The sequence below is a fragment of the Mytilus trossulus genome, chromosome 10 (genome assembly GCF_036588685.1).
Source record: "Mytilus trossulus isolate FHL-02 chromosome 10, PNRI_Mtr1.1.1.hap1, whole genome shotgun sequence".
NCBI classification, from domain to species: domain Eukaryota; kingdom Metazoa; phylum Mollusca; class Bivalvia; order Mytilida; family Mytilidae; genus Mytilus; species Mytilus trossulus.
The window spans coordinates 73173544-73198472 of NC_086382.1; the positions used below are offsets into that span (position 1 = coordinate 73173544).

General features: G+C 32.9%; 1 protein-coding gene across 1 annotated transcript in view; it reads right to left on the bottom strand.

Annotated features, from left to right (window-relative positions):
* LOC134688144 (kielin/chordin-like protein) overlaps positions 1–24929 on the bottom strand; it is a 76646-nt gene that overhangs the window by 17501 nt on the left and 34216 nt on the right. Inside the window, exons 16-25 of the mRNA XM_063548617.1 lie at positions 10805–10885; positions 10193–10365; positions 9494–9679; positions 8823–9002; positions 7685–7699; positions 4463–4639; positions 3135–3417; positions 1414–2687; positions 802–972; positions 188–364 (exon numbers count right to left, since the gene is read on the bottom strand). Of these exons, the coding sequence (XP_063404687.1) occupies positions 188–364; positions 802–972; positions 1414–2687; positions 3135–3417; positions 4463–4639; positions 7685–7699; positions 8823–9002; positions 9494–9679; positions 10193–10365; positions 10805–10885 (2717 nt within the window). The remainder of the gene's footprint in view (positions 1–187; positions 365–801; positions 973–1413; positions 2688–3134; positions 3418–4462; positions 4640–7684; positions 7700–8822; positions 9003–9493; positions 9680–10192; positions 10366–10804; positions 10886–24929) is intronic.

The window sequence follows — 24929 nt, forward strand, 5'->3', positions numbered from 1 at the left end:
TTATAACTATCGAGTGAAATTATGTTGACTGCAAACAACTGTTAAGGTACTGGATCACTAGATTCATATTTGTCCTGAATATCATATTGTAGTCATACCATAATTTATTTATGAGCATAATATCTTTCAAAGAAAAGTATCAAATAATATAGCAACACTGCCAACCATATATTGTTATTAATTTTACCTGACAAGTACATTGTTGACAAGTATCTTGTGGATGTCTGAATCTTTCTCCATCTGTATACACACCACTCATAAAGTCACATCCTGTACAACTCTGACATCCACACTGGTTCTCTATCACAGGATAATCACATGATGCTGGGGCACATGTCTTCCTTGTACAGATCATACTCCCAAACTAAAATTGAAACACAAATGTGTCTATAGTACACAGATGACCAACTCTCACTATCATTTTCTATCTTCAGATGACTGTGAAATTGGGGTCAAAACTCTAATTTGGCATAAAAATTAGAAAGATCACATGATACAGAACATTTGTACTAAGTTTCTATTTGATTAGACATCAACTTCATCGAAAACTACATTGACCAAAAAAATTTGCCAAAAACTTTAACCTGAAGCGGGAGATGGATGGACGGATGGACAGACGAACGGATACACAGACCAGAAAACATATTGCCCATAAATGGGGCATAAAAAAAAGATTTGTTAATTCATTCTAATCCTGAAATATTTATCTTAACAATCAATCAATACCTGTACTTGGCTAAATCATTTTTTTATTAAACTAGAGGAAAATCTCAATCATTGGACTGAAAGGACTAAACTTACCTGACAGGTACATGTAGAACATGGGTCCTTTGAATCAGCAACTGTGTTACCATGTCTGACGAACTGACCAGCATATGTACAGTCTGTGCACTCTGGACAACACTGACCTTGTACAGGGTCACTACAGGTCACTGCTGGACATTGTTTCTTTACACATCTCACTGTTCCATCCTTGATAGAAAGAAAAAATAGAAAACATGAAATAAATTACAACATACAGAAGGCGCATTAAATATAAAATATGTTTTCTTTGTTTACAGCAAATTAATTCTAAATAAAAAAAAAAAAATGTGTAAAATTTCATTTAGACATGAGCAGATTTTTAACTGAAACAAAGTTCCTTTATCAGATACCCAAAACTAGATAATAATTTCATATACAGTCTTATTCTTCACAGTAAATCAAAATTCATATTACAAACTTTTTGATAAAAATATATTGATTTTGCTTGCATTTTTTTTGTGTGTGTGTTGCTCTCTCCTTTATTATACTTCTGCTTTACATATAGCAAACAGCACAATTAATAATGAATAGGTATACAACATGTATAGAACAAACTTAATGATGCCACTAACCTGGCATGTATAGAACAAACTTAATGATGCCACTAACCTGGCAATAGCATTCCTGACAGGCATCATCTGGATCTTGGAACCTGTCTGAGTTTCTATATCTCTTCCTGTCATACATACAGTCAGTACAGACTTGACAACATTCATCTGAGACAGGGTGACTGCAGGTCACAGGTAGACATCTTGTAGGGATACACGTAACACTGCCTTTAGTACAGGTGCACTCTTCACATCTGTTCTTAAAGGTTACACCATCATCATATCTTTTTCCATCAAAGAAACAGTCTCCCCCACATTGTGGACAACATCTTCCCTGAACTGGATGTGTACATTTTCTCCCATTACAGTCTTTTCTTGCACACCTGACATTTCCATTGCTACATGAACATTTCATACAGGGGTCTGACACATCATTGAACTGAGCACCGTCTGAATAAAGAACATTTTTATGGTAACAATCCCCACAGGTTGGACAACAATCACCAGCTACAGGACTGTTACACTGGACGGACGGACACGACTTCCTACGACAGTTGACATTGCCATCTCTACATAAACATTCATTACATTTTTCTGTTGGATCGGGAAACATGTCATTATTCCTTTGTTCTTTACCTTGGTACATACAGTCTGAACACTCCTGACAACAACCTCGTTTTACGGGGTACTGACAATTTGTCTGTACACAGGTCTGTGACCTACATTCAATATTTCCATTTCTGCAGTAACATTGTTTACACGGGTCATCAGTACTTTGAACATTGCCTCCATTCCTTACAAGTTCTCCATTATACTGACAGTTGGAACATTCAGGACAGCATGCACCAGATGCTGGGTTGGAACATGAGATCAAGGGACAATCTCTAGGTGTACATGATACTGTACCATCTCTACATTCACATACATTACATTGACTACTGGGATCAGGGAATCGCTGTCTGTTTCTATACACACGATTCTCATATAGACAGTTATTACACTCTTGACAACATGTACCCTGGACTGGATGTTGACAAGTGACAGACGGACATGGATTTCTACGTTTCACAATATTTCCACTAGTACAAGTACACTGAAGACAAGAATCTTCGGCACTGATGAATCTTTGTCCATCTTCATATCTCTTGTTCTGGTACTGACAGCCAGCACAAACTGGACAACAACCGGCCATTACTGGATACTGACAGGAGACAGATGGACACTCTTTCCTACGACATTGGACCTCTCCATTGGTACATTGACATGTCTGACATCTTTCTGTTGGGTGGTCAAAGGATATACCATTCTTATATACTAATCCATTAAAGGAACAATCTGAAGAAAAAAATCAGTTTCATAAAAATTTGAATAATGTCACAGTTTTCACAGCTCTTGTTAATTTATCAAAATGTAAGTTTTTCAACAACTTTTGATATGAGCTTTCATTTGGAACATTTAAATCACACTTCATTATATAATTCTTTGTTATTTTACATAATCCCATCAGAATAATTTGAATATATAATTTGATATAAAGTCAATGTCATACAATAAATCAATGGCCTAGGCTATTGTCATGGGTACCTATTTTTGTGGATTAAGGTAAATTTACATGTCCTTGAATATTTAATATCTTGGTTTTTCCTGAATCTGTAGACAAGCCTACAGGAAATTTGTCATTCGTTGAACATTTAATTTCGAGGTTCACATGTTCCACTGTACAACCCACACAAATAATGAAACAACAGCAACATAGAATGAGACATTTCTTGTTTAACTCACCTACACACTCCTGACAACACTTATCAGCAGTAAAACTAGGATATCTACATCTGACCTCCAGACAGGATCTTGTCCTACATCTAGGTTGACCTCTGTCACACTGACAGTCCTGACATCTGTCATCAGGGTTGGTGAAGGTCAATCCCTCTTTGAACACCACTCCATTGATGACACAATCCTTTGGTTTACATACAGGACAGCAACTACCAGGCTCTGTCTCTGGGTAAGGACAACTTATGGGGGGACATTCACCTATCTTATCTGTACATGTTACAATACCATACTGAAAACAGATGATAAATGGTAGAATCAACAAGAAGGCAAACTCAAATGGACAACATTTGTGGTTTTTATTCTTTACATGTTAAAATAACTTAATGAAAATGAAAAAGATATAACAGTTGTGAGCAACAAGAAATGCTACTCTTATAGGTTAAAAACAAAATGTTCTATCAATGTACCTTGAACTTATAACTATGGTGTATAAATTAGTACTGCACATACTGTTGGTCAATTTCATTCCATGGTCAATGACATTTTGATGAATAAACTCCCAAAAGGCACTACCCTATTTAATTATTTGTGTTGCTTTGTCTTTAGTTTTCTATGTTGTGTTAAGTGAACATTGTTTGTCTGTTTGTCTTCTTCTTTTTAGCCATGGTGATCAGTTTATTTTTGACTAATGAGTTTGAATGTCACTTTGGTATTTGTTCGCCTCAATTTTTTTTTTAATCAGACAGAGGGGAGATTAAGCACAAAAGAAGAATGCAATGCCAAATACAGCCCAGAGTGCAGATAGAATATAAAATTTTAGTTCGTGTATTAACTCTACCAAGAATTTTGAGCCTAAAGGTCTAATGTCATATCTAGACTTAATACAGTTCATTCTTTGGGTAAACTTTATACATATCTACAACCGTTTTCTGGAAAAATAGTATGGCGTTTCAAAATAAAAGAAATGAGAAAAGACCTAAATTTTCATATTTACAAAAGAAAAATTGATAATGTAAATGGGTAATACCGTATAGCGGGCAATTTTCGCGGGTGTAAAATTTCGCGATTTTCATTAAATAAGGTATATGAAATATTTTTGCGGTTATTATTTTGGCGGTTTCGAAACTTTTATCAATACCTTTGCATGTACACTTTTAAATTGGCGGAATTTATTTTGGCGATTTTGTTCTATCCGCGAAAATAAGCGAAAATTTACACCCCGCGAAAATAACCCGCTGAACGGTATGTCAAACAGATGAATGACCCAACATCAGAGCAGAAAATCTTTCTCTAATAATTTGTTTTCTTTATAATCATGATCATTAAAAACATACTGAACAGGAACATTCTACACATGGTTGTCTGGGGTCAATGTAATTCTGTCCATTTAAGATATTTTGTCCATTATATCTACACATAAAGCAAGATGGACAGCACTCTCCTGGACGCTGGGCTGGATGGCTACATGTGACTTGAGGACAACTTCTCATCTGACATCTCACTTCCCCATTCTAAAAATAAAACAAAATCATTCATTATACATTTAAATCTATCTCAAAACATATACTTTGTCAAGTTTAATAATAAAAAAATATGAAAAAGTAAAATTAAGATGATATCCTTTAGTCGGTTTACTACAAAAGGTAGTGTCTTGGTCAGTATAAGTGATCAGACAATAAAAATGAAAATGAACTGATAGTATAGAAAGATTATGGTGTATGATGACCAAAAATATCACTACACACGCATGAAAAAAGCTCAAAAGCAAAGGAATACAGCTGTTTACTATTGTTCTTCATCTCATATTCCTTATATTATTCATAATATAGATGAAGAAATTGACTGTATTTTTCCTACCAACTTTAGTAAAATTTCAGTGCATTGCATTTAACACTAGATCTAGCAATGAAATGTGATTTTCATTCTGACTGATATTGGTTATGACGTGAATAAAGGAAGGAAATTATCAACAATACTTCAGAATAAGAAACTGAGTGCTGCCTGACACTTTGAAGTTCTATTTGTTGGTTAACTCTATTTGTTGGTTAATTATATGACTGCTGCTTGGTGTCAGGAATTGTTTAAGAATCTTCCAATTTATATTTAAAAACCTATTCCTAGATATCAAACTATATAACCTATAATATTATATTAATTCTCTTCCAAGTTTATTCATTAAATAACAAATCATCAAGCCTTGTATGTTGCATCTATTATTTCATGTAAAATTCTACTGTAACAGTATCATAAACTTCAAATTTATTGAATTATAACATATGAAAATGTTTCTATTGTCTTGTCTGTGGTCAAATTGTCACAATGAGAGATGAAGAAATTTACCGTAATTCTCCTGCCCTAAATACAAGATTAAGTAAAATGTCAGTGCATTGTATTTAACTTGAATTCAGCAAAAAATGTGATTGAAAAGGAATTTAATCCTTAAGAAAATTCTTAAAGATGGTAAACTTTGGGAAATAAAAGAGGAAAAACTCAATTATTTCAAGAAACATGCTGAAGCATGCAGCGTGTAATATACCACACGAAACAATGTGAAAATACAAGCAGCAAGTGAAAAACAAAAGAAAATATAAAGATCCTGTAAATGTCATAGCTGTACTGTTCAGAAATTCAGAATTCTGGTTCGGGAAGCAATTGTAAAAGCTGTGCCATCAGAATAAAATGTGTAGTAATGTTCAAAACGACAAAAGCTGACAATTCAACATAATGAAGTTTTCTGTCAAAAAAGTTTTGTATTTTCAAATAAGTGTCTTGTCAAAGCAAAATACCACTATTTTCTAAGGCTTAATAGAAAAACCTGTATGAACCTTTACTCAAATAACCATCAATGTAAATCTTTGTTCATTAGAAGGAAGCCAAGTCATGGGATGTCTTTATACATTTTGTACTCAGACAAATTTTATCACTACTAGCTTTGTTTTCATAGGCCCTGTTGTTTTAGGTATGATTTGATATGTACAAACCTAAGACAACAGTTAAAACTGGTCCAAAGCCAGGTAAGCAAAAAATGAAACTGAAAATATTATTGACTTTTTTGGTTAATTGTAAAACGATATATTTTTTTTCTTTTATAATAAATAATTTTGCAGATTTATGTACAACTTGGGTGTTAACAAATAAGTAATATAAAATCTGTTTGTAAACATTTTCAGGTGCTGATTTAGTACTTTTCATAAGGGGTCCAACTGACTGCCATCAGAAGGGGCACGCTACAGTCATGCTTTAGTGATTCCCTATATGATCAACCCAATTTTCCCAAAGAAACCCCTATCCCGCTGAAATTGTCTATGATTTCAGATGCTATTATCAATAATGCATTAATACTTTCCCCTGAACCTAGGAGTTTTATGTGATACTCTATGTAGAAGATAGGATATAGGATAGGGTCTATCAATAGTCAATTAATGACTAGATACCAAGGGTATATAGAGTGTATAACAAGTACCACATTTTTTTTTAGTATTGTAGAGTACGGTTTTATATCATTTAATAAGTATTTTACATTTTTTAAAAGATAAGTATTGTTTAATTAGTTTTATTACTGTAAATGCAATGTCTACTTTGTTAGATAAACTGTTAAAATATTTACTTAAAGATAAACAGATACTTTGGTTAGGTTTACATTTGAAATACCATCACCTCAATAACTTTCATAGTTAATCTATCTGTTATTTATCATAGAAGAAAAGACATTTTCACTGGTGTTTTCTGTTGTTTTTTTCTATGATACTATACACATAACCAGAAACTGTCTATTTTAGCTCGATGCAGATGATAAGAGCACCTTATCAGAAGTACTTTTTTTAACAAATGAGCAGAAGGTTCAAATTCATCTCCCACTCTACATCCAAGGTCTTCAAAATGCGTTTGACAATGATTAAAACATCATCTGGTCAAATCGCATGTTTATTTGTGAATATGCGGGGTCATTTATTTTCATGGGTATCAATTTTCGTGGAATGCTGAAAACTGGCATATTCGTGGATATTTGATTTTGTGGTTTTGCCAATCTCTGTATAGTAAGCCTTATGAAAATATTTTATTTGTTGAACATTTAATTTCGTTGTTCACCTGTACCCACGAAAATTGGTATTCAATGAAAAATAATGAATCCACAGTATGTTCAATAAACATGGATTTATTTGAATATGAAATAATTTTGAATCCTTGAAAATTGATCAGAAATGTAAGATGAAAACTAATCGAACTAAAGAGGGTGAGCTATGGGTGCATTTCACTTTCACTGATATTTCAATATGAACTAACCAAACCCCCTTAGCCATGCAAGCATGTCTAACCCTCCAAAACTGTGTTAGTTTTTATCATATATTTCTTATTAATTAATTTTGCAGAATTTAAAATTATTCCATTCAAATAATTCCTTTTTAACACAATTTTCATTTTTCAAATGGTAAATCATTTATGTAACACTTTTTACAAATTTTAAAACATTCAAACATATAAAGAGAGGGTGTATAAGCAAGTTAACAGAAAATGCATTCCAAACAAGACAAACGTGTTGCACTGGTAATACTCACCCCTGTTCTAGATCTCTGTGTAAGCACCAATCAGATTTATATAAATATCACATGACAAACAGATACAAATACTACCAGTCAATTAATTCGATCTAACAATTATCTCATTATCAAATTAAAAATAAAAGAATGTGTCAATGGGACACAGACGCCCTCTTATGAATAGATGGCAAACTTAGCATTTTTTTCCATTTGTAAAGGGACATAACTCCAGAAAAGTGAAAGAAATGCAACTGAACTTGATATGTGCTTGGTGATATTGTGTGTAAGTATCATAATATTTTGAAACAGCAACAAGAGTGTGGGAAAAAATAATTTGAAAATTTTCTAAGTTTTCAAGGGCATAACTCATAGAACAGTGACTTACTGCCCAAACTCGAATTCTGTCGGTGAGTTTTGATTCTCAACATTATGAAGAAGTTTCATAAAATTTGGATGAGAAAAACTCAAGTAAAGTTAAAGAGTGGGGAAAAGAAATTGGAATGGACAGTCAAGGGTAAAACTTAATGCCCTCTTTGCCTAGGAATGGGGGCATTAAAAATAAAAGTATCATATGATTGAACTGTCAACGGCAATCCAACCAAAGATCGTTGATATCATAACATTAAAGTTTTATAATGGTCTTTGACAACAGCCTGTATCTATGAATGTCTGGCAATAACCTTCAACAATAAACAAAAGCCAATACTGGATGGTCAGTTCAAAAAGACCAAGGCTAGCATGAATTGAAACAAAACCTCATGAATCCACATAACAAATGGTCTGATCTGGCATATATTTTATACTTGAAAGATAAACTAAGTTGGTCAATGGTGTCATATAAAATCACTGCAGTTCTAATTTGACAATATTGAATGACTGGTAGTAACTTTAATATACATGAAATAATACACACATTGAACATTATAAGGTTCATATAACACTGATAATGTATTTCCCATATATAATAAATAAATGAAATAAAATAAAGCAAAAGCAACATCATTTATATATCTTTGTTGCTCAATTGAAAACTTTCACAAGACAATAAAATAAGATAAAAGCAAAACTGAAATTACATCAAATGAGATATAGTCATGATAGTATGGATAAACATATGTATGATTTATATTGATAATTAGTTGCTATGGTTACTTACTGTGCACATACACACAGAACATTTGTCTTTAGGATCGTCAAACATTTGTCCTTCGTTGTATGTCTTGCCAAGTACAGTACAGGCCATTGGACAGGTACCACAGCAATGACCTGGTGGTTTGACAGGGTTGATACAGTTCAAAGGGGGACAACCCATGTCCTGACAGTCCACTGTTCCATCCTATAAACATAAAACTATATTATACTTTTCAATAAATATTTCCACGTAATTTTTTATTGAATACATTTACACACAATCATACGGGCCATTAATAATGGATAACCAAATTTCTATACCCCAGTTAACCTTTGGTTTTATAATATTCAAATAAAAACAGTCTATCCTTGATATGAAGCTAAATAGAACCTGCATTCAATGTAATATTTTTCAATTGACAAAATACCAATAAAAAATTGGGGTACAAATGCATATATAGTAATACTCAATGAAATAGCAACTTTACAAAAACAAGACAAGTTAGGTTCAGTAAGTAAACCAATCTATAGTGAGATATATATGTTGTTGTCCCTTTATTATTCATTTGCTTTAATGTCAAATTTTCAATATTCAAAATATACTCCAAATTAAAAGTGTTTAACCTTCGTAAATCTAATGCACATCTTCATATCAAATTTATCCAAAGCAGTTTACTAGCACTATACTTATCTTACCCTACAGAGACATATTTTACAAGCGTCACCACCTGGTGGAACAAACTTCTGATTGTTTCTGAACTTCCTCCTCATAAAGAAACATCCCCTACAGGATGGACAACACTGACCTGGGGATGTGTCCGGGTGGCTACAGGAAGAAGGTGGACAGGTCAGTTTCTTGTCCTCACAGGTTACTTCCCCTTTCTGAAAGCAGAGAAGTTATCATTATACAAAGGATAAAAGTAACAGTCTGACACTCTATATTGTCAATTTCCCATGCATTAGATATGAAAGGTTCTGTGTTAATTTCATTTTAAAAAACAATTTTGAAGTTTAAATATCTCATTTATTTTCATTCAATCTCTTTGTTTCCCTTCATCTTTGTTTGTTTCACAAATTATATGCTGAAATAATCTTTCTGATCTGAAAATATTTTGCTTTTGTCGTGGTACTGAAATGGAGTATCAGCTTATTTTGCTTTACTGACGGATTCATTATTATTCTTTGGATACTAATTATTTGGATTTCGTGGGTACAGGTGAACCACAAATCTAAATCTTCAATCTGTCAATTGCAAATTTATGTTTATATGCAGACTATGGCAAAACCATGAAATCAAACATTCACAAAAACAGCCATTCTCAATCCACAAAAATTGGTGCCCACGTAAATAAACTATCCACAGTACCTGTCTACCACATTACATGTATAACTTACATTACACTGACAAGACAGACATGGCCGTTCAGATGGAGTAAACCTCTGTAGATTTTGGTATGTCTGTCCTCCATACTGGCACTCTGTACAAGAGGGGCAACAGTCACCTTGTTGTTGTACTGGGTTCCTACATCTGGGTGGTGAACACTGTGGACGCTGACAATCCAACTCACCTGTAGATCATAAATCAGCAAAAAAGAGCATGAAATATAGAATAAGGTGATCTAGTTGTTGACCTAGCCTAACTACTGTCACAGACATATCATCAAATACATAGGACTACCAGGTATGAATTATATTACCACAGACTTGACCCTTGTACAAAAGTTTTACCTTTCTATTGATACATGTATATGAATAGAACGATATTGAACGATATTGCCATCAGTAGCTAGTGAAGATATTTTCCAGTATAAACAGCATTATAAAAGACAATGTACAGATCTTTTAGTCCACACCATCTGAATAAAGTTAAAGTTAAAGTAAAGTTGTTGAAGGCCATATGGTGATCTATAGTTGTTAATTTCTGTATCATTTGGTCTCTTGTGAAAGGTTGTCTCAATGGCAATCATACCACTTTTTTTATACCGGTAATTAAGCTGCTTTTCTTACCTTCTCTACAGATACACCTGGAACATTTGTCAGCTGTTATGGTATCACCATGGCGATAATTTCTTCCTTCGTATTGACAACCTGAAAGTATATAAATGCCTTGGATCAACAACTGACAAAAGGTTAGTAAAACACTATGAAAATTTTGATTTTTAATAGCATAATTACTCTACTGTTTGGGTTTTACTCAATGTTGGCGTATTATGATGACCTACAGTTGCTTACAACAACTACATTTAGTCTTTGGTGGATAATTGTTTCATTGGCAATCTTACCATATCTTCTTATTTTTAACCAAATGTACGAAGGAAAAATCGGTTATTAATTTGAGAATGTACAGTGGGTAAGCAGCTGCTGTCCATTCATTAACATGAAAACACTTCTGACAAAATGTTTTCAAATTAAGATATGTCGTTTCCTGAGACTAAATGAATGTCACATTTGATTTTCAGCTTTTCTAGCAGTAGAGTTGTAGACCTTCAGTAGTGAAAAAAGATTATTAGAGAATTGTCTGTGCAATATTTTGTTAATACTTTAATGTAATCTTTTTAAATTTAGATTATACTGTTGTTTCCCAAAACTTCATGAAGGTCAAATTAGATCATAGTGTTGTTGAGTTATGGACTGTAATAGCAAAAAGTCATACTTATAAAAAAGAAGATTCGGTATGATTGCCAATGAGACAACTGTCCACAAGAGACCAAAATGACACAGACATTCAACTATAGGTCACTGTAAGGTCTTCAACAATGAGCAAAGCCCATACCGCATAGTCAGCTATAAAAGGCCCAGATATGTAAAACAATTCAAACGAGAAAACTAATGGCCTTTAATAATTTATATACAAAAAAATGAACGGAAAAAAACAAATATTTAACACATAAACGAACGACAACCACTGAATTACAGGCTTCTGACTTGGGACAGGCACATACATAAGTAATGTGGTGGGGTTAAACATGATAGCGGGAGTCAACCCTCCCCTTAACCTGGGGCAGTGCAACATAAGAACGAACTATAAAAAAAAACAGTTGAAAAAGGCTTAACTCATCAGATGGACAAAAATACAGGAGGACATGGACTTGTACATCCTTTTAAACAAAAAGACACTAGAAAAAGATCTGAGATAACTCTCAGTTATCTAACAGCTAGTTCAAAGCCACTAACAACTAATAAAAAAAATCATGCATCTAAGACTATAAACTATTAATCTGTTAGTTTATTTACATGTAAGTTCAAAAAATAGGATTTCCAGTTTTTATGATTTATTTTTATTTTCAGTTATTTCCCTTTGAACAGAAATGGTGAAATTTATAAGTATAGTTTATGTGTAGATAGTCTATCAATGATTGTACCTGTTGAATTGATTATAGTCAGGATTTCAGATTTTCAAAAATCATTTTCACTCTGACAGCCTTTTGTTATATTCTATTATAGGGATGCCATATGGGTTCATAAACAGAAAAAACATACCCTGAAAGTCAGTGTTTTTCTCCATTGAAAGGCAATTGCCTATAATATAATGGATGTATATTCACATAAACTTTCATTTCAAAGGCTAGCAAACAAGAAAATATGTTCCTAGGGAACCAAGCCATGTTGACAGTATAATGTTTCCATGTTGGCCCACAAACTCTTAGTCAAAATCAATTCTTTTTTCTAATTTCTCATTGTTATCAATAAATGTATCGATTTTGGGTTAATTTTATAACAATTTCAAGGTATTATACTAAAATGAAGGACAAAGAGCCTAACAGAAATAATGATATCTGGATTCAGAGACAAGAAAACATAATACCCCCTGCTATTGTAGGTGATTTGACCACTAAGCTCTTTTTTTACTTCCACATACACTTGTTTGGCAGACATTCAGAATATATTTCCTAAACTAAATACTAAGTTAGCAAGTTTTTTCCAGATTAACCATGAGATTTCAGTAGAGAATTCTTTATAACAATTCACCAATTTCATTGAGTTATTGTCCAAAAACTGGAAAAAAAATCACTTTTTTTTATAAATAACACCATTACTCAGAAAAATAAAATCTAAACTTTATAAAAATTAAAAAGGAGCTTACATAAATAGAATTATGCAAATTGGTCTAATAATTTTTAAGTTATTGTCCAACATGTTGATGATGGACAGATTGATAGATGGATGACAGATGGGCAGACAGACAGAGAGACAACAGTATACCATAATACCTACCAAAAACCTTAACATTGACCATCAAACCATAACTAGAGGCTCAAAAGAGCATGTGTCGCTCACCTTGGTATATGTGAATTAAACAAAGGAAGCAGACAGTTCATGACAAAATTGTGTTTAGGTGATTGTGATATGTTTGTACATCTTACTTTACTGAACATTCTTGCTGCTTACAATTATCTCTATCTATAATGAACTTGTCCGTGTAGTTTCAGTGGAAAATGTTAGTAAAAATTTGTAAATTTTTTGAAAATTGTTAAAAATTGATGATAAAGGACAATTACTTCTTAGGGGGTCAATTGACCATTTTGGTCATTTTGACTTATTTTTCAGTCTTAAATTGCTGTACATTATTGCTGTTTACAGTTTATCTCTATCTATAATAATATTCAAGATAATAACCCAAAAGAGCAAAATTTCCTTAAAATTACCAATTTAGGGTCAGCAACCCAACAATGGGTTGTCTGATTCATCTTAAAATTTCAGGGCAGATAGATCTTGACCAGATAAACAATTTAACCCCAGTCAGATTTGCTCTCAATGCTTTGGTTTTTGAGTTATAAGCCAAAAACTGCATTTTACCCCTATGTTCTATTTTTAGCCATGGCGGCCATCTTGGTTGGTTGGCCGGGTAACAAAACACAAATTTTAAACGCGATACATCAATGATGATTGTGGCCAAGTTTGGATTAATTTGGCCCGATAGTTTCAGAGGAATAGATTTTTGTAAAAGATCATGGAGATTTACGAAAAAAGGTTAAAAATTGACTATAAAGGGCAATAACTCCTAAAGGGATCAACTGACCATTTTGATCATTTTGACTTATTGTAAATCTTACTTTGCTGAACATTATTGCTGTTTACAGTTTATCTCCATCTATAATAATATTCAAGATAATAACCCAAAAGAGCAAAATTTCCTTAAAATTACCAATTTAGGGTCAGCAACCCAACAATGGGTTGTCTGATTCATCTTAAAATTTCAGGGCAGATAGATCTTGACCAGATAAACAATTTTACCCCTAGTCAGATTTGCTCTAAATGCTTTGGGTTTTGAGTTATAAGCCAAAAACTGCATTTTACCCCTGTGTTCTATTTTTAGCCATGGCGGCCATCTTGGTTGGTTGGCCGGGTAACAAAACATAAATTTTTAACTAGATACATCAATGATGATTGTGGCCAAGTTTGGTTTAATTTGGCCCAGTAGTTTCAGAGAAGATTTTTGTAAAAGTTAACGACAGACGACGGACAACGGACGACAGACGCCGGACGCCGGACGCCAAGTGATGAGAACAGCTCACTTGGCCTTTTGGCCAGGTGAGCTAAAAATGAGGTCAACGTCACAAAATACAATCTAGACCAAAATGTTTACGTCAATATTTCTCCATGTACACCAAATATAGTTCACCTATTGCGTATAGTTCTTTAAAAACAAACCAAATTACACCAATGTCCCAGGCTAGGGCTGGGTTGGGATCTGTATGAATGTGCCTGTCCCAAGTCAAGAGCCTGTAATTCTGAGGCTTGTCCTTTGTTTATGTGTTACATTTTTGTTGGTCATTATTTTTTTTTTACATAAACTATGCCATTTGTTTTCTTTGTTTTACATTTGTCATTTCAGGCCCTTTTTAAGCTGACTATGTGCTATAAGCTTTTCTCATTGTTGAAGGCCATATGGTGACCTGTTGTTAATTTCTGTATCGTTTGGTTTCTTGTGGGGAGTTGTCTCATTGGCAATCATATCACATCTTCTCTTTTACACAAACCACAAAGAGCTGAAGAATAGCCAGTGAACCATGAAAATGAGGTCAAGGTCAGCAGAAACCTGCCAATCTGACATGTACCCCTGACAATAATTCTATACACCTTATTTTTGACCTACTGCTTATTGTATCTGAGAAACAGACCTAATCATGTAATTATAACCTTTATCACTGATTAATGAAATGAGATCAATGTCAGGTGAACTCTGTCTGATGGACATTTAGACTTTGCAAGGAACCAAAATATAGTTATCCTATTCACATGACAAATACATTGTAATTTTTTTCAAGCACTAGTTGAACAATGAAAATGAGGTCAAGGACAATGGACATATGACAGAAAGACAGAAACTTCATATATCAGGTATTTGTATACAAGGTATGAAGGATCCAGGTCTTTCACCATCTGAAATATGACACTTTAAGCCAAAAGTTTACATAACACCCCTGCAGGATAGTGTTATAATGATGCATCAAGGGATATAGCATAATTTCTTGACACAAAACAGAAAATATTTATTATGCCAGAAATTTATTCAAAATTATTTTAAATTTCATAAAATGGAAAGTCCAGGAAACTATATAATCCAACCATTGTTGCTTTATAATGTGATTCATCTGTTAATTAACAATCTGATCGATATATTCTTGGTTATAGAGTGAGCACATGCACAGTAATTAAGTCATAGTAATTTTTAATGCCGGGCATTACCGAGTTTGTCATTAATGTTTCAAAATAAAGCTCTTTTTTTCACAGTTATAGAACACTAGAAGCCAGAATATTCCACCTCATAAACTTTTGCCTTTAACGTTTCTGGTCCATCTGTTTCAGTTGAACATCCAATATACATATGCCCTTCTGTAGACAAAGCAAGACTACAGGGATATATAATTCCAATGGCATAAAGATTGTAATAACCCATAAATTTAGCCTCACAGTTTAACACATGTAGGATCCCAGTGAAGAAATCTGTTATAACAATGTTATCTGCTGGTGTTGTAAGCAGATCAGTGGGTGTAAATCGTTTTATTCTTCCTTTGTTCAATCTGTAATGACCAGTGTATATCTGTCTGTATTCTCCTTTTTCTCCTAGAACAACCACTCTTTTATGATCAACATCTGGACAATCCAGAACACAAATGTTTCCATTTTTGGTGGTGGTAATTCCTTTAGGGCATGTAAATAAAGGTTTATTATACAATGTTTGTTCATATTTTGATAGACACCTGCCATCATGACCCATAACTATGACAGCAGGCACCACATTTTTCTCTAATACCCCTACACCTACTATAATGGAATCATTTTTAGTTAAATGAACACAGTTTGGTACTGATAGGCCTGCAATGGGTTCTTCATGATAATTGGAATCTGTCATCTGTCCAGTGGTACTATTAATTATTTGTAGTCTTGTCTCACCTGCCACTGACATCAGCAGGTTGTTGCATGCACTCATTACTAACATTCCTAGAACTGTTATCTGCAACTCCAACATGACCTTTATATTGTTTTTGACATAATTCATATACTAGTATTGTAGCTTTTCAGAAATGCTATCATATATCCAAAGAGTCCCATCAACACATCTTGCCATACCATGAACATTTCTTAAATCTGTGGTGAACACTTTGGAAACTTTACATTCAATTTTAGAATGCAAATCATGATGTATATCAAGGATACAATATTTCATTGAACCAAAACTCATCACTTTAAATTGGCCTGCTGGTATGAATCTTCATAATAATTCAAACTTTTCTGGTTTGGGATATCTCAAAACTCCCAAATGACAATCAAGCCTTCCTGGTGGAAGTCCTTCAGCTAATGAAATAGCTAATTGATCAAAATTATAAAAGAATTTTTTTAAATCTCTGGAAGTTGTCATAATTTTAGCAGAATTACAGCTAATTAGTAAGTTTTCTAATGCTTTGTTCGTTTTGCCATGTTCTGTTTCAATGACTCTGCTATTTGATTTCCATGTATGCTCTAGATCTTTAACAAGTTTATCAGCATACCTATCCACTTCACTCTTTAAAGCTTCCCTATGAATACAAATATCTTGCTTGCTTTTTTTAAATTTGGCATCTTCCTGCTCTTTTAATTCCTCAATTTTGTTCAATATTTCGACCATATACTGGATATTTCCTTCTGCTCTCTCGCGATTATCTTTTATTTTCTTCTTTTTCATATCAAATTCTTCTTGATCTATGAAGGTGTGGCCTGTGTGAATGTTGACCCTGGTTATACACTTCACACAGATGACTTTCTTACAAGTTTTACAGTATACACAGCAACCCTGATCAGAATGATCCAAACATTTGACATCAGTAAAGTTAAATGTATCCACTTCATCTTGCTGGCCTAGCTCTTTGATGTCTTTAACTTTATGCCCAATTGCATTTTTAAATCTAGCATGGACTTTGTCCTTACATCTACTACACATTAGAACTTGACAGTCCAAACATTTATATTTGATTTTATTCCCACCTTCACAAAACTCACACTCTACTGAAATTTGTCCTTTTTGTTCTACTGGAATTTGTACTGACTTAGAGAATGCCATGATAACAATGACTGATTTTCTCCATTAAATTTTATAAACTTAAAGTATCAAGCTATTTACATAGGTAGATATTTATATCAAAGATAAGGGCAAATAACATTTTCTACTTAAAAACCTTTTGCTGTGTCATTTAACTTATTATCATAGACAGTAAATCAATTCCCTTTGAAATAGGAATATGTGCATTCACTATAATAGAAGCTCATACTTTCACTTTTCCTTGTTCAGCTAAAGACCAGTGTTTGGGATAATTTTTAAAAGAGTCACAGCAAAGTAAATATATGTGTATTACTTAATATTCATGTTGACGTCAATATAACCTACATCATCAAACCAAATTTTAACCTGATTCAATGCACTTTAAAAACAAAAGGCTGTCACAACGACAGCAAACCAGATTAACATTTATTTATGTCCTGGCAATATCACAAGAACCATAACCATTCTCAAAAAAGATCCCATCCTTACCAACAGTACATCAATAAAACTCAGTCTAGTAAAACTTTTATCAGTCATAAAAACAAACTTTTAAAGGTATGAAATTTAAAATACAATGATTTACTGCCACTTATATAATATTTATCCTACATTCAGATCAAATATAGTTGTTAATCCATTTGAAGTTTCCTGTGCTTTATTTGTTTTATATTTGTAACCAGTCACACACAAGGTTTCAGAAAATTTTCCAATTTAAGATCTAAAAAAACCAGATGAAAGCTGCCAGACATAACAGTCAAAATCACCTTAAAATCATTCCATAAACCAAATACAGTTAACCAATTCCTAATGGTAACTTAAGAACTGATATAATCAGGAACACCAGTTACAAAATACAAAAAGAAAAAGAGTAAACATAATCCTTTAATTTATGTTCAAAGTGTGTAATATTAAGGTTGTCTACAATTATACATCATCAACAAGCAGTGAAAATGAGGTCAAGGTCAGATGAACACTGTCAGACAGACACAACACTTTACAATCATACCAAACACTAAATACTAGTATAGTTGGTCTATTGCTTATAGATCTGATAACCAGACCTAATAAGGAAAAGGAACATTGACCAATAAACCATAAATATGAGGGCATGGTCAGATGAACCTTGTCAGACAACATGGTCACCATGTATTTATTTCAAAAACCAAATAAAAGTGACATATTGCTAAAAGTATTAAAGAAACAAACGTGTTTAAAACCCAAACACATTGTTTATGTGTCTGTTGCAAGTCAGGAGCCATTAGTGTCGATGTTTCTTTGTTCCAACTAACAGAAGTTCCCCTGAAAACTTTGCTATAAACAAATTGCCATAATATCTGTTCCTCTTGGAATATTCTATAACCTTTATTCTGTAAGGATCAAATACTATAATATTCCAATTTAATATCATAACAGAATTTATCTTCCACTTGGAACTTGTATTTTTGTGGCACCACTAATACAGTTGTTGTCTTTAGGTTCATATCTGTCATATTTGTTTTTCATACACTGTTTTGTTATAAACTAGGCCTTTAGTTTCACGTTTTTATTGTTTGATATTTTGGATGTCATTGGCTTATATAAATGACTATACAGTATAACTTTTTCTCATTGTTGAAGGCTGTACAGTGGGCTATAACTGCTAACTTCCTCCCGATTTTAACTCTATTGGATAAATGTCTATTCCCACCAATATCTTCTCATTTTCATAACAACAAAGAAAACTTAACACCTTACAATTGTCAAACAATTAAACTAAAGTGACCTATTACTTATAATATCTGAGAAATAGACAAAACCACAAAACTGCACATCATTTTGTCCAATTAACCATAAAAATGAGGTCATGGTCAGATGAAACCTGCCATTAATGGACAGGAACACCTTACAATTATTTTATACTGCTCATTGTATTTGAATAATAGCCAGTCCAATAAACAATGAATTAGAGGTAAAGGAGATATTGCTAAAAGTATTAAAGAAACAAACATGTTTAACCCCAACACATGGTTTATGTGTCTGTTGCAAGTCAGGAGCCATTAGTGTCAATGTTTCTTTGTTCCAACTAACAGAAGTTCCCCTGAAAACTTTGCTATAAACAAATTGCCATAATATCTGTTCCTCTTGGAATATTCTATAACCTTTATTCTGTAAGGATAAAATACTGTAATATTCCAATTTAATATCATAACAGAATTTATCTTCAAAAAATTTTGCTTTCAATATTTCTGGGCTTTCTTCTCTATTTGAACAACCTATATACATATGTCCTTCTGTAGACAAAGCAATACCAATCAGGTTCCCTCCACAGTTTAATATGTGTAGTGTACTAGTGTGGAAAGATCTGTTAGAACAATGTTATCTGCTGGTGTTGTAAGCATGTCATTCGGATCAAATGGCTTGCCTTCAATGTTGATTGTTGGATGACCACTGTAAACCTGTTTGATTTCTCCATCTTTTCCTAAAACCACCACTTTTCTATGGTCAGAATCTACTACATCTATGACACAAATGTTGCCATTTTTGGTGCTGGTAATCATTTTAGGGCTTGTAAATAATGGTTCATTATTACTGTTATGTTGATATGTTGCAAGATGTGTGCCATCCTCATCCATCACTATCACAGCAGTATTTAGATATATCTCTCCTACACCCACTATAACTTTGCGCTCATTGCTTATATGAACACAATTTGGCAATACTTGTGAATTATATAATTTAACATCATAATTGGAATCTGTGATTTGTCCAGTGCAACTATTGATTATTTTAAGTCTTGTTTCTCCTCCAGCCACTATAAGCAGATTGTTGCTTGCAATCATCACTACCATTCCAAGTCAAGAGCCTGTAATCCTGTGGTTGTCCTTTGTTTATGTGTTACATATTTGTTTGTCGTTAAAAGATTTTTACATAAATCATGCCATTAGTTTTCTTGTTTGAATTGTTTTACATTTGTCATTTAAGGCCCTTTTTTAGCTGACTATGTGGTATAAGCTTTGCTCATTGTTGATGTCAATATGGTGAACTGTTGTTGTTAATTTCTGTATCATTTGGTTTCTTGTGGGGAGTTTTCTCATTGGCAATTATACCACTTCTTCTCTTTTACACAAACCACAAAGAGCTTAAGAATAGCCAATGAACCATGAAAATGAGGTCAAGGTCAGTAGAAACCTGCCAATCTGACATGTACCCCTGACAATTATTCTACACACCATATTTTTGACCTACTGTTTAAAGTATCTGAGAAACAGACCTAATCATGTAATTTCAACCTTTATCACTGATTAATGAAATGAGATTAAGGTCAGGTGAACCTTGTCTGATAGACATTTTAGACTTTGCAAGGAACCTATCTCCAAATATCTGACAAATATATTGTAATTTTTTTCAAGCAGTTGCTGAACAATGAAAATGAGATCAAGGACAATGGACATATGACAGACAGAAACTTCATCACATTCGGTATTTGTATACATGGTATAAAGTTTCCAGGTCTTCCACCTTCTAAAATATGAAGCTTTACACAAACGTTTTACATAACACTGCTGCAGGATAAAAATAACTATGTATATAAAATATACTATAATTATTGTCTCATAAACTATCCATGGCTATTGTCTTGCATACTGCGACTAGACCACAAGATGGACAAAAGTACCAAATATTGGTAAAATTCATCATTTATGGATTAATAACTCCTACAAGGAGCTTAAAGGAGCACTAGCTACGATAGATATACAAAAATAAAGTATGATTTTTTTTTAGATTAATCATTAATTGAATTGGAATAATGAAATAATAATTTGCTTATAGCAATCAATTTGCTTTAATTTTGTTGAAATAAGCGATTATACATAATTTTTGACGGATTCACTTGCAAGTGAATACGTCATCATCATTCTAACCGATATTCATGTGAACTCAATTTACCTCCCTAGCTAGAGACTGACAACGCATGCATTGTACGTGAACTGGTTATTTAAAGAAACAAAATGTCAACAATGAAAGTGAAACTACGGTAAATCATTTGATTACTAATTCGATCCACATAAATCATTCTTATACGGTTAAAAACAATAAGAAACTTATATTTCTAATCTATAAATTCAAATCAAACAGACCTATTAAAATCCAATTGCACGTGCTGGTTTAACCTATTCATATCTTTATTTGTGTTTACATCGCTTATATGGTCATCTGAGGTCAAATCGATAGTTAATTAGATGGCATCTGGATTTTAATACACACGAAACGAACCTACATATCATCTACCCCATGCTCCGTAAACTGTTTATTTTAAACGTTTGATAGATTGGATAAATGTTTTACATTGTTATTAATCAAATGTGAGAATTTGAGTCAAATTGGTGACCATGAATGTGACAGCTAGTGCCCCTTTAAAGTAACCTGGCCTGGGATATGGGCTCATTGCTCAACAGGTGGAATACATGTATTTTTTTCTTGAAAGAAATAATAATACATCATGGAATAGCATTATTTCTTGACACATTTCAGAAATATTTATACTGTCACAGCAGAAGTTTATTCAAATTTATTTTTAATTTCAAAAATTGAAAAGTACAGGAAACTATATAATCCAACCATTGTTGCTTAATATTGTGATTCACCTGTTGATTAACAATCTGATTGATATATTCTTGGTTATAGAGAATGCACATGTACAGCAATTCAGTCACATTGATATTTTATGCTGGGCAATACTGAGTTTATCATTAATGTTTCAAAATAAAGCTCTTTTTCACAGTTATAGATTACTAGAAGCCAGAATATCCCACTTCATAAACTTTTGCTTTTAATGTTTCTGGTCCATCTCTTTCAGTTGAAAATCCTATATACATATGTCCTTCTGTAGACAAAGCAAGACTACAGGGATTAACTATTCCAAGGTCATACAGATTGTAATAACCAATAAAGTTCCCGTCACAGTTTAACACATGTAGTGTAGAAGTGCCTAGATCTGTAAGAACTATGTTATCTGCTGGTGTTGTAAGCATGTAAGTCTGATCAAATGGTTTTCCATCATTGTTGATTGTGGGATGACCAGTGTATACATGTCTGATTTTTCCTTCTTTTCCTAAAAACACCCCTTTTCCATAGTTAGAATTAACTCGATCCAGTACACAGATATTACCATTTTTGGTGCTGGTAATTATTTTAGGGTTTGTAAATAATGGTTCATTATTACTGTCTAGATGATATGTTGCCAGATGTGTGCCATCCTGACCCATCACTATCACAGCAGTATTTAGGTATATCCCTCCTACACCTACTATAACTCTGTGGTCATTGGTTATATGAACACATTGTGGTAATGCATGTGGTAATGCATGTGGTATATATGGTTTCACATCATAATTGGAATCAGTGATTTGTCCAGTGGTACTATTGATTATTTTAAGTCTTGTTTCGCCTTCAGCTACTATAAGCAGATTGTTGCTTGCATTCATTACTACTAATCCAAAAATTTCTATGTCCAAATCTAACATAATCTGAATATTGTCTTTATTAAATTTTATACATTGTAACTTGTTGGATTCACCATCATATATCCACAGCAAACCATCAGGACATCTTGCCATATAATGAACATATCTTAATTGTGTGGTAAACTCTTCAGCAACTTTAACTTCAATTTTAGATTGCTGTACTTCCAAGGTTCCACCATTTTCCACTGAACCAAAATTTGAAATAGTAATGTTGCCCGGCATAAATCTTCCCAATAATGAGATCTCCACCTTTGATAATGGTTCATCTTGGTTTAATGAGATAGCCAACTTATCAAAATCATCAAAGAATTTAACAAAATCTTTGGAAGTGATGGCACTTTGTAAGGTGTTACTGTCAGTCTGTAAGTTTGCTAATGTTTTATAAATCTTGCTTTGTTCTGCTCCCATAACACTGCTATTTGATTTCCATGTCTGTTCTAGATCTTTTAAAATATTATCAGCATACTGATCAACTTCACTTTTTAAAGCTTCCCTGTGAGTAAGAACATCTTGCTTTATTTGTCTAAACTTGGAATCTTCCTGCTGTTTTGTGTCCCGAAGTTTGGCTGAAGAACAGGACAAATCATTTACACTACTCTCTGCTTTCTTCTGTCTATTTCTTATTACCTTCTTTTTATCCTCAAGTTCTTCTTCATCAATGAAGGTGTGACCATTGTGGACTTTGGTGACACACTTTACACAGATGACTTTCTTACAAGTTTTACAGTATACACAGCACACCTGATCAGAATGATCCAAACATTTGACATCACTAAAGTTAGATGTGTCCACTTCTTCTTGTTGGCCCAGCTCTTTGATGTCTTTAATTATATGCAGACTTGCATTCTTAAATCTACCATGGACTTTGTCTTTACACTTAGTGCACATAAGAACTTCACAATCCAAACATTTATATTTGATTTTATTCCCACCATCACACAGTTCACAACCCACTGGAATTTGTCCTTTTTGTAAGGACTTGGAGAACGCCATTTTTATATCATAAAAAATGTATGACTTTTAAACTTCCTTGACTACAAACTTTAAATAAAAGTATATCTTTAAAAATAGGTAGATAGTACTATTTTTAGACAATATTAAACTTTTTGCTGCGTCACCTAACCTTTAAACATTTTTGTCCTGTAGTAGAAGTAAAAGAATACCCCATTCTTTTTAACATTTGAGAAATAATCATTTTACAGTGCAGTAGTTATCTTCACACTACGGTGTAATTAATAAACATACATGTGCAGAAACATAGTTTCTTTTTTAAAGCCTCCACAAATCAATCTTACTCCACAATTAAATAACTTCAGCAAATTTGCTCTAAAAAAATGTCCTATTTTTCTGCTTCATATATAAGCTAGAAAGCACTTGCAACAATAATTTTCCAATAAAAATGTTCTATTCCAGTTATTTATGAATTCTATTTGAAATGTACACTTCTTATAAATGATATTTAATTCATCAAGAATTGAAAGGGTAAAAGCCAAACAAAAAAAAAGATGTTTATGATAAATAAAACTATAAACAGCTGCGCCATGAGCGCATGATACGCCCGACGTCTTATGTGGAAGTTATATGCAATAATCATAAATAGTTTCTGAGAAAGTTTAAGCAATAACCATACATAGTTTTTGGGACATGGCGGGAAACCCCCATTCCCTGTTTTAAAAAAAAACAAAAAGTATACAGATCTTTAGATTAATATAACAAAGAAGAATGTAAAGTTTTCAGCAATAATCATAAATTATTTTTGAGATACGCCGTGACATGTAAAAAAAAACCTCCCCTGTTTAACAAAATACTCAATAACTCAAAAATAAAATTTTGAATCATCACCAAAAAGTATACAGATCTTTAGATCAATATAACAAAGAAGTGTGTAAAGTTTTAAGCAATAATCATAAATTGTTATAGAGATACGGCACAACATGTAAAAAACCCTCCCCCTTTTTTACAAAATACTCAATCACTCAAAAATGAAATTTTGAATCATCTTCAAAAAGTATTTAGATCTTAACCCTTACCATGCTGAGTTGTTTTCAGAAATTGTCTAAATTTCGAGGATTTGCAAAAATATGCAAATGATATGCAAATGAGCTGT